The sequence below is a fragment of the Bos javanicus genome, chromosome 7 (genome assembly GCF_032452875.1).
Source record: "Bos javanicus breed banteng chromosome 7, ARS-OSU_banteng_1.0, whole genome shotgun sequence".
In the NCBI taxonomy this organism is placed as follows: Eukaryota; Metazoa; Chordata; class Mammalia; order Artiodactyla; family Bovidae; genus Bos; species Bos javanicus.
In genome coordinates this window covers 17492421-17503429 of record NC_083874.1, presented here as the reverse complement: position 1 = coordinate 17503429, position 11009 = coordinate 17492421, and the positions used below count along the sequence as shown (strand labels likewise).

The 11009-nt window shown below is 49.3% G+C and overlaps 1 protein-coding gene across 1 annotated transcript in view; it reads right to left on the bottom strand.

Moving 5' to 3' along the window:
- Window positions 1-213: 213 nt before the first annotated feature.
- The window catches only part of C3 (complement C3), a 36137-nt gene continuing 25341 nt past the window's right edge, over window positions 214-11009 (bottom strand). The window contains exons 28-41 of the mRNA XM_061422437.1: window positions 8822-8978; window positions 7010-7173; window positions 5546-5704; window positions 5339-5398; window positions 5126-5216; window positions 4934-4985; window positions 4298-4385; window positions 4088-4174; window positions 2254-2359; window positions 1680-1769; window positions 1416-1499; window positions 835-918; window positions 502-637; window positions 214-419 (exon numbers count right to left, since the gene is read on the bottom strand). Coding sequence (XP_061278421.1) covers window positions 278-419; window positions 502-637; window positions 835-918; window positions 1416-1499; window positions 1680-1769; window positions 2254-2359; window positions 4088-4174; window positions 4298-4385; window positions 4934-4985; window positions 5126-5216; window positions 5339-5398; window positions 5546-5704; window positions 7010-7173; window positions 8822-8978 — 1500 coding nt within the window. The 3' untranslated portion in view covers window positions 214-277. The remainder of the gene's footprint in view (window positions 420-501; window positions 638-834; window positions 919-1415; window positions 1500-1679; window positions 1770-2253; window positions 2360-4087; window positions 4175-4297; window positions 4386-4933; window positions 4986-5125; window positions 5217-5338; window positions 5399-5545; window positions 5705-7009; window positions 7174-8821; window positions 8979-11009) is intronic.

The following is an 11009-nucleotide window of genomic DNA, read 5'->3' as shown; positions in this document are numbered from 1 at the left end:
ACTTCCGGCTAGGAACAGGTGAGGCAGGCACGGGCACTGGAGATGAGGAAGCCGGTGAATGTGAAGGTGAACTGCAGGAGGTAATGAAGTGGGAATCAGGTCAGGTTCCTGTAGGATGGAGCTGAGTGGCAAGTGAGGCAGTGGGGGGCGGAGGGAGGGGGGGTCGAAGCTGCCTCTGTCCCCCTCTCAAAGACCTCCAGACTTCAGGAGACATGTGGAACAGAAGTGAAGCTTTATTGGGTGGACAGTGTGTATGAGAGGGTGTATGTGTGTGGGATCAGTTGGGGCAGCCAAAGACGACCATGTTCTCTGTGAAGTTGGCCAGGTCCTCGCACTGTTTCTGGTTCTCCTCATCTTGACATTCTTCAGCCTCGGGCCACAGCTCCACCCAGGTGTCCTTCCCGATGATGTAGCTGATCCTGAGGGAAGACAGACGGGTCAGGAGGGGGTGCGGAAGGTGGGAGGAGGCGGCCTCTGGAAGGCACTGGGGTGGGAACTCACTTGGGTTTCTCGCCCCACAGGTCAGAGGACACGCCCCACACGAGATAGTGTGCCCCCTCCTTCAGTTTAAGGGCTTCCCTGCACTTGATGTGGCTGATGAACTTGCGCTCCTGTTTAACCTGCACCTCGTCCGAGCCTGGAGCGGAGGGAAAGGGAAGCTGAACTGGGGGAGGGGGAGGGGAGGGACTGGGTATGGGGAGGGAGGGGAAGGGAAGCTGAGCTGGGGGAGGGAGAGGGGGAGAGTGGGGAGGGCAAGGGAAGCTGAGTTGGGGGAGGAGAAGGGGAGGGGCTGGGGGAAGGGGGAGGTAGAAAGACAGTAGACACAGGGCTAACCCGATTTGATGATGTTCTCGATCACCATGATGTACTCGTCAAAGTCATCTTCCAGCTTCTTCTGGATAAGTTTGGTCTTGTACACTGTTGAGGGGTGGGGAAGACAGCGGGGCGTCCTGGGCAAGGCTCTCTGTGGGGCGCCCTCACCTGGCTCCTCCCAAGCGATGATCACAGCCAGGCATGCTCATGTCCCTGCTAGCCACCCCCCTCACTGCAGTATATCACGCCGGGCTACACTCACAGCCATGCACACAATCAGAGCCCTCCACAACCACCGTCGGAGACACGATGATAGTGACTCCTATCCACCGTGACCCACAGGTTCCCCACAACATGGCGGTACGCACAACCACATCCATTCCCAACCACCTGTCACACACACACACCCACAAAACCACCCCACTCATGACCATGTCTCCCTGTGCAATCAGAGCCCCTTACAACACACACACACATACACCAGTCACCCACAACCACAGTCACCACACGCAGCCAGGACCACACCCGCCTTCACACTGCCGCTCACACACAAGCACGCATGCATGCACCTTTTCCCGCCTCTCGCCCAGCGCCCCACTCACCATAGTCCACGCCCGGCTCGCAAGCCTTGTCCAGCCGGTCCTCCAGAGTGACCTCCTTCTCCGTGTGGTGCATGAAGCAGTTCTCTGAGGGGTGGGTGGGGGGCGGGGCGGGGGGGACACGGTCTAAGACCCACTTCCTGTTCAGGGCACCCACTACCCAGGGGTACGCCGGTACCCTGGTCCAGCCCTCTTGGGTCAACCCCCCACCCCAAGGGAGCCGGGGTCCAGTGGGTGTGGCCACCCTCCTGGCGCCTGAGCACTTACCCTCTGCACAGCGGCAGGTATCTTTGTGGCAGAGTTTGCTCAGCATTCCGTCCTCTTTATCCGGGTGATAGAAGCGGATACAAGTTTCATCTGCAGCAGAGGTGATGGGGAGGGGTCAGAGGGCTAGGGCCTCCGCCCCAGACACCACACCTGGAGGCTCAGTTATCCAACTCCAGTCGGTCAGACCTCCAGATGCCAGGTCCCCAGCCCTGGGACACCCAGACTCCTAACTCCCAGACCTGGGGATCCCCAGACCCCTAACTCTCAGATCCAGAGACCCCCAGGCCCTTAACTCCCAGACCTGGGGACCCCCAGATCCCTAACTCCCAGACCCAGGGACCACCAGACTCCTAACCCTCAGATTTCCGGGATCCCCACACTCCTAGCTCTCAGATCCCTGAGGCCCCCAGACCCTTAACCCCCAGATCCCTAACTCCCAGACCCCTAACTCCCACACCTGGGGACCCCAGGCTCCTAACTCCAAGACCTGGGGACCCCCAAACTCTTAACCCTCAGATCCCCAAGACCCCTAGAGTCTAACTCCCAGATCCCAGGTCCTAGGATGGCTGCTCACCCAGGTTGTAATAGGAGTACACCTTGACTGCCCCAGGCTGTATAAGTCCGACATTAAAGTACTGGTGAACTTTGAAGGACAGACAGTCCTCCACTGTGTGTGAGACCTGGGAAGAAGGAGGTTGGTCAGTGTCAGGGCCAACATTGGAGGAAGTCCAGCATGGGGTCCTGGGGGTTGGAAAGTGGTGGAGAAGCTGAGGGATCTAGGTGGGGAAGATGCCAGGGGCGGGGCAGGGGCAGTGGGCAGGAATCTTTGACAAAAGATCAATAAGCAGTTCATCAAATCCATTACCCCACCCCCACCCCACCCCACTAAGGCTAGATTGCACTTCTCAGCATGTTTCAGTTCCTTGTGGCCACGTGATTGAGCTCTGGCCAAGGACTGCTATTTACGTCCTTAAAAACATTCTGTGGTTAACAAGACTGCATTAGACACTTGAAAGTTGCTAAGAGTAGATCTTAAAAAAGTTCTCAACACACACATTATAACTATGTAGGAGGTGGATGTAACTGACCTTATTGTGGTAATTATTTCTCAGTATATAAATATATAAAATCGTTACATTGTGCACATTAAAACTACACAGTGTTATACGTCAATTACGGCTCAATAAAATTGGAAAAATTAGAGAGAAAGAAAGAAAAGAGGGAGAAAGGGAGTGAGGGAAGGAGGAAGGAGACAGATATATACATATATGTACTGAGACGTTGTTTAGTCATTAAGTGGCATCCAACTGTTTGCAACCCCATGGACTGTAGCCCGCCAGGCTCTTTTCTGTCCATGGGATTTCCCATGCAAGAATACTGGAGTGGGTTGCTATTTCCTTTCCTTCTTAAGAAAGTGGATTTTTAACCACTGGACCAGCAGGGAAGTCCCTGCCCTTGCTCTCTTTCTCTCTACTATGACTTTTCTCCAAATATATGTGTCATCACATATACACATGTGTATGTATCAATATGGGGCTTCCCAGGTCTCTCCATGGTCAAGAATCCACCTGCCAATGCAAGAGACTCTGGTTTGATCCCTGGGTGGGGAACTAAGATTCCACATGCCGCGGAGCAACTTAGACCGTGTACCGAGCCTGTGCCCTAGAGCCCACACTCTAGCATCAAGAGAAGCCACCACGATGAGAAGCCCGCGCACTGCAATGAAGAGTAGCCCCCACTCGCCGCAACTAGACAAAGCCCATGTGCAGCAAAGAAGACCCAGTTCAGCCAAAAAAAAAAAAAAACCCAAAACCTGCAATGAGATAGCACCCACACATGCCGGAATAGCTATCATCACAAAGAACACAACTAACAAATGTTGGGAAGCTGTGCACTGTTGGTCGGACTGTAAATCGGCATGTGGACTTCTCCAGGTATGGCATGTGGGTTCAGTACTTGTGGCATGCCACAGCCAAGAGCCCATGCACCACAATGAAGACCCAGCTCTGTCATATAACTGAATAAATAGAACACGGGAATAAATAGAACAAGGGAAGAATGGGGAGAAAATAAGAGAAGAGAGAAATGCTAGGGGCTGGGGAACAAGGGAAGCTCTTTCTCTCCATCAAGCACTGCTTTTTTAAAACCACAAGTGGGTTTTTTTTTCCACTCAGTGGTTAAGACTCTGGTGAGAAGAAGCTGGAGGGAACAAGTGAAAAATACAGTTGGGACATGAGTGGTCAGACGGTGCAATGCTTACAGAAGGTGGGTTGGCCTTGTTTTACATGCCCCTGTCCTCCAATACCCAGCGGTCCAGACCTTGTCTCCCTGGCCCCACCTGGGCACGAGGCCAGTGGAGAAGGAAAGGTCAGCCAGGCAGAGGTTCAGGATCCCAATGGAAGCCTTACCTTGTCCAGGTAGATGATGAGTGTGTTCTTGTTGGAGTCTCTGTTCATCTCATACTTAGAGATGTATCTGTCGACACCAGTGCTCAGCTGGGGAAGGATGTGGTTTGTAAAAATCCCTCCTGCATCCCCATTCCCCCTGCCACTCCAGCTTCTTCCAGACCCTGGGCTCCTGCCCATGGATCCCAGCCCCTGAGCCCAAGGCCTTCATACCATTTTGAGGTCTTCGACATCAGGTGAGAAGCCTGTCATCATGGATATATCCAGGATGGACATAGTGGCATCCTGGTCTCCCAGGTACCTGGATGGGGCAGAGGGAGAGGGGGTTGGTCCCCAAGGTGGGATCAGTGCCCGGACAAGGGGGTCATATCAAAGACTGAGGCCTCTAGTTCCCACATAGGAGCACAGAGGGAGGTTCAAATGTAAGAAACATTCTCCTAAGGGGAATACAGGAAAAGCTACATAATGATCAAGGTGATTCATTTTTCAGGTTCTGGAACCCAACTGGCCCGGGTTCAAATCCCAGCTCTCTGTAACATCTGATGGGTTACTTAACCTCTCTGTGCCTCAGTTCTTGGGAATGAACATGGGCAGGTCTCACTTTGTATGTTTCTGTTACCATGGTCTAATTCAACGTCACCAATCCCCCAGCACCATGTTCTGACATCAAGACCACGTTGCTAATCTCACACTGCCATGCAAAGGGAGGTCTTCTTGTCCTGTATTCAGCACAAGACTAGATGCACAATATACTCTCAGAAAGTGTTAAGCATCACAGTTATTATTTTTAAGAAGTCTTGCTAGAGACAGAGGGATGGCCAAGATGAATCCCAGTGAACCATCTCTTACTTGGTACAGATGTCAAGGATCATGGAACCTTTGGCGTCCTGAGGCTTCTTGACTAGAAACACAGAAAACAGAAGGATGGATGGTGGTGGGGAAGCGGGAGGAGTGTAGTTCCTGGGTTCTGATCCAGGAGGGAGGCAGACATAAGAACAGGGTTGGGGGAAGGGTAACAGATAGGGTCTCTACTCCTTTTACCTGTTTCGGGGGCTGGGCGTATGGAAACCCGGAGGTCGAACTTTTTGCAGGAGACTTTGCCTTTGAGCTTGGCATGGTACACGGTCACTACCTGGTGAGGTAGGAGGGGAGATGAGGTGTCAGTCCATTTGACTTGGGAAGGAAAGGGGATACTGGAACAGAGGGGCCTAGAGAAGGTGGTGGGTCAAGAAGGTGTAGGTTCCCATTCCTTACCGACAAGGTGCCTTGTCCTTTCCCTTCAGCTTTTACTGTGAAACGCTCATTTTCCTTAGTCTGCAAGGAGTGGGGAGAGAGATGAGAGAGTATTTGGAACCAAGCCTTCCCCCACTGGTGATCGTCATCGACTCTATCTCCTGCCTCCTAGAAAGTCTGGCTGGCATGGAGGATGAAAGCGATGAGGGTGTGGCCAGGTGACTTTACCTCTTCTGAGCGCAGGAGGCTGGCAGATTCCCAGAGGATACGATGCCTGACCGCAGAGTTGCGGCTGGGCAGTTGGATGGACACATCCAGGTTCAGCTCCTTGTGATCAGGAACATCCTTCTGGTATTGGGCCAAGGCTTGGAACACCATGAAAGTGGCCTGTTACCCATGACAGAGAAAGGGGGTGAATTTGGGTTACTGAGAAAGTGGTTAGAACCACTGAGGGATGAAGAGACTCATATCAGACCTGGGGCATTGAGGCAGTGACCTAGAACCCACCAGAGAGGGTAAGAATATGATTAGGGGCTGGTCGGATACTGAGGACATGTCCTAGAACTCTGAGTGAGACAGGTCAGACAAGAGCTTAGAGACACTGGGAACATGGCTAGAATCCACCAGAGTGTACAGGCATAAGACAGAAAGTCCAGCCACACTGAGAAGGTGCTCTAGACACATCCAGAGGAGAGAGTCTAAGACAAGCATTGGTAGAGGCACTGAGAATGTGTCTAGAACCCACTCATGAAATAAAAGAATGAAATTGGAATCTGGGAACACTGAGCATCTGATCTAGAACCCCAAAGTGACACTGAGAGTGTGATTGAGAACCCACCAGAAAGAAAAGCGGTTAGACTGGAGCCTGAGCTTCTTGGAGTTTGAGGTTACTGAACCCATAGTCTAGAACCCATCAGGGACTAGACTAACTAAAAACCTGGTCTAGAACTCACAATAAGATGTGGTAACACTGGGAGCCTGATAGAACTTAGAATGTGGTCTAGAACCCACTAGTGGGAGACAGAGGCTTGGATAATGGTGTGTGAGGTGTTAGTTGCTCAGTTGTGTCCAACTCTTTGTGACCCTATGGACTGTAGCCCACCAGGCTCCTCTGTCCATGGAATTCTCCAAGCAAGAATACTGGAGTGGGTTGCCATTCCCTTTTCCAGGGGATCTTCCCAACCCAAGGATCTAACCCAGGTCTCCTGCATTTCAGGCAGATACTTTCATCTCTGAGCCACCAGGGAAGCCCCTTGGATAATGCTGTAGAGTCATTAAGAACCTGGTCTAGAACCCACTGATGAGACAGGGTAACACTGGGGGCCTGGTGAAATGAACATGAGCTAGAACCCACCAGTGAGACAGAGTAAGATGGGGCACTGGGAACATGGTCTAGAACCCACAGTGGGAAAGAGAGATTCACACTTGAACCTGGGCCCTGAGAACATGATATAGACACCAAGAGGGAAAAGGAGGCTTGAAACACAGCTCAGGGCATTCAGAATGTAGTCTAGAGTTCACAGATGGGTTTGCAATAAAAAAAAAAAAAGATTCTTGACTTCATTCCAATCATCCTGGCTGATGGAAGAGAAGCACTGCCTCTCTTGGTCTCGGTACTTTCTTCAGAAGACTAATGAGGCCAGAGGAGGTTGGGATGCAGTTACCGGGGCGGGGTATGTGTGGACTACTTGCCTGCGTGGAGCCATAACCACCTCCATAGTATCTCTGCTCGTTGAGCCAGCGCACGACAGGAGGCGTAGTGTCGTAGTCTTTGCGTGCCAGCAGAGCCAAGAGGGCGTAGGACGTGGCCTCCACATTGTAGAGCTTCTGGTTGGGTTCCTCCCAGCGGTTCTTTTCTGCAGGGAGAACCCCCCACCCCCAGTGCTCACTGCTCTGTCCATCCTGTAAACAGCTCAGAGAAAACTCAGGAAAAAAAGACTCATAGCCTAGACTGCTCGGTGTTCAGGTGTCCTGGCCCACATTCTAGGTCCTTAATCTGCTGGCTCCTGCCTCATTCTCTTCCTTCATCCACCTTCACTCTTCCATATGAGCTCTGCACTTCAGCCCCACTGTGGGAGATTTCCTAAACTTGAAACACACATTTTTACCTCTGAGCCTTGGCATATTCTGTTCCCTTAACATAGAGTACCTTTTCTCCATCTACTTTGTTAATTCTTACCCACCCCTTTTCTCCATCTACTTTGTTAATTCTTACCCACCCTGCACAATTAGTGGGCACCCCAAGATTGAGTGGAGGTCCCTCTTCCTCCTGTCTCTTAAAGGATCCTGTGCTTCTCCGATCCCAGCACTCTGATACTCTATAGTAATCTATGAACTCATTTCATTCTTCAATTGGAGTGTGAGGCCATAATGGCAAGGGCTGTGCTGTACTCACGGTGGTGTCCCAAGTGCCAAAGAAAGTTATGATGGCAGAGATTGTCACTGAGAACCAAGAGGAGGATAACCTCCTCTCCCTGTGCACACAGTTGGACTACATTTCCCAGAAGACTTTGCAGGTAGATATGGCCACATGACTAAGCTCTGGCCAATGGAATGTGCACAGCAGTGATTGGGCCTCTTCTATGTCTAGTCCCTTGCACAATCTTCCTATTTCCCTTTCAGCTTGAAAAGGCAGGATTCTGAGGCCCCAGAATGGCAGAGCCATGAAAAGATAGAGACCTTGATCCCTGTGTCACTGTATGGAGGAGAGCTGTCCACCAACAACATACTTTTGTCGTGTTAAACCACTTTGGTGTTTATATGATACTTGAGATACCTTATTATCAGTGCATACAAACATGATACAGTGTCATCACTGGAACCAATGACTAGCAGCCCACTATGTTCTAAGCACTGTGCTAAATTCCCCATGGTATTATTTTACTGAATCCTGATTACCTTTGAGATAATTATAATATTACAATATTGTTGCTGTTAGTCACTAAGTGGTATCTGACTCTTTTATAACTCCATGAACTGTAGCCTGCCAGGCTCCTCTGTCCATGGGACTTCCCAGGCAAGAATACTGGAGTGGGTTGCCATTTCCTTCTCCAGCGGATCTTCCTGATCCAAGGATTGCACCCAAGAATCTCCTGGCAGGCAGATTCTTGACCACTGAGCCACTAGGGAAGCCCTAGGTATCATTTAAAGATGAAGAAACTAAGATCCAGAGAGGTTAAGCGACTTGTACAAGGTCAGACAGTGAGAAAGTGGCAGAGTGGGATTTCAATTTAGATCTGTCTGATGTCCATGCTCATGGTCTTAATGACACCTCACTGCTGGGTCATAGCAAGTGCTCAGCATTCAACATGGTTGAATGAATTATGCAGTGAGCCTTCTTGTGTGGTTTACAAGCAGAAATTATTACACCACAAAGCCATTCATCCCAGTTCAGCTTGGAGACGTTCATCCCAGTGCAGCTTAAAACCATGCACCCCAGCTGGAGAGGGCCACCCTCAGTCCCCAGCCAGGGGTCCCTCCGTACTCCTCCAGGCTACCCCTCACCTTTGGCTGTGTTCAGAAATTTGGTGAGGCGGTCACCCTCCAGCTTGCCCAACAAAGCCAGGGCATAGGCAGCAATGGCCACAGTATATGGTCTTCGCAACTCTCTGTAGTGGTTTTCAAGGAAGTCTCCTGCCTTAGCGATGCTGCGGCCCAGGCTCTATGACAAAGAGGATTGGGTACTCTGGTCAGGGGAGCGTTGCTGTTAGACAACTGATGAAGATCACTTTCTGGGACCAGGTGGCTTTTGTCCTTGGGACCTGTTTGCTTTGGATCTATGTTTGAGGGTTTTCCATTGTGAGCTGCTTTGTTGCTGAGTACCTACTATGGGCTGTGTGTGTGTTTGTGTGTGTGTGTGTGTGTGTGTGTGTGTGTGGTGCGGTGTGTATGTCTAAATACCAAGTGGTGTGCTGGTGAATATTTAACAACCAGCTCTTCAGTGGAGGCACAGGACTGGGCGGGGGGCCATGGGTGTGGTACTAGTTGTTCATTCGGGCTTTTCTGTAAGATGTTATAGAAAAATCTGAACTTTTGCCAATCCAATAAATTGCCCATTACAATGGCATAAAACCTTCCACCAGGGTCAATTTCAAGTAACCACTGTGATGTCCTTGAACATAGAATGGGGAAGACATACTCCCAACAGGCATTCATGAGCTAGTGTGAGCCAGATTCAGCACACCAGGGAACACTTCTTATTCAGTCATTATCAGCTAGCTCTTACAATGTCCCAGTCATATAGCTGCTCATTTAATCTCATAAAATCTTATGAGGCAGGCATTACTTTCATCATTATCCTACTACACAGATTAAATACTGTGACACAGAAAGATGGGGACCAGGGGAAGACATGATTTGAAATGTTTGATGATTTCCATGGTGTCAATACTATCATGCTTGATTTCAACCCACCAATGTGGCATGGCTGACTGTAGATTTGGGAAGAGAGGAACAGTGGAACAACATGATATAATATTTCCAATATAGAGATACAATAGACATAAATAAATAACCCTGAGAATAATGATAAAAAGTAGCAAAATATTTAGGAAGTGATACATTTTAAGTTTATCACCTGTTTTCAGTGTTTAATCTTTGCAGTGTGAATTTATATGATTTAATTTTTAACAACGTTTGTGTTCAGCAACCAGATTGCAAATTCCTATAAATTTAACAACTGGTTTTCACAAGCTGGGTAGCATCCTATTGATTTAAACACCATCAGTCTGGCTCCACCGCCTATGCCATACTTTATTTTAATGTTGCTGTATTGTAGAAAATGTTGTGTTGTAGTAGAAACAACCCTTTTGACTGCCTTCCTACATCTATCCTCCTCTGTTGTAAGAACACCTCCTCCCTTTCATTCAAATGGCCACAATGGAAGTAGCCATATTTGCCAACTGAGACCTACTTCCTGGTCTCAGCTGATTGGTTCAGGGATGATCACCTGACCCAGGATGAACCAATCAGAGTCCTTCACTGGGAATCCGAACGTTCTAGCCTTGGTCTGACTATTTCCTCAAGGAAGACAGCCATGTTCTGCCAGGCAGGTTGGGTGGCAGGCAAAGGTGAATTATTGGGCAAGAAAGGATTGGAAGACATGGAGAACATAAAGAACAAAGAATTCTGGCAGAGTCCTTGAAGCTACTTTCATTTTTTTTTTTTTTTTAATTTTTTGGCTGCAATGCATGGCAAGCAGGATCTTAGTTCCCCAACCAGGGATGAACCCATACTCCCTGCAGTGGAAACAAGGAGTCTTAACCGCTGGACTACCAGATTCCTACTTTCATTTTTGAACTCTATAAATTCTTAGATCCCTAAAATAAATTTCCCATTTATTTTTGCACAATCTAGTCACACATATGACAACCAGGACACACACGTGGCCTCTGAGATAACTCAGAGAGTCCTAAAAAGTGCAAAAAATTATTATACCTATTTTACAAATGCACACAATAAGGCCTGACAAAGGCTACATGAGAGTCAAGATTTGAGGTCAATTCTGTCTGACCCCACAGTCCTGGTGCTCTTTTCTACTATAATTTCTCTCAAATCTCCAAGATTGGAACCAGGAAATCGTGGTTTAAAGGTCACCAGCATTAATGGTAGCAGCCCCCTCCACTCCATCTCTTTTCTGGGGTCCTGAGAAGGAAGAAGCAGCTGGCTGAAAGAGAGATCCTGAAGTTCCCCA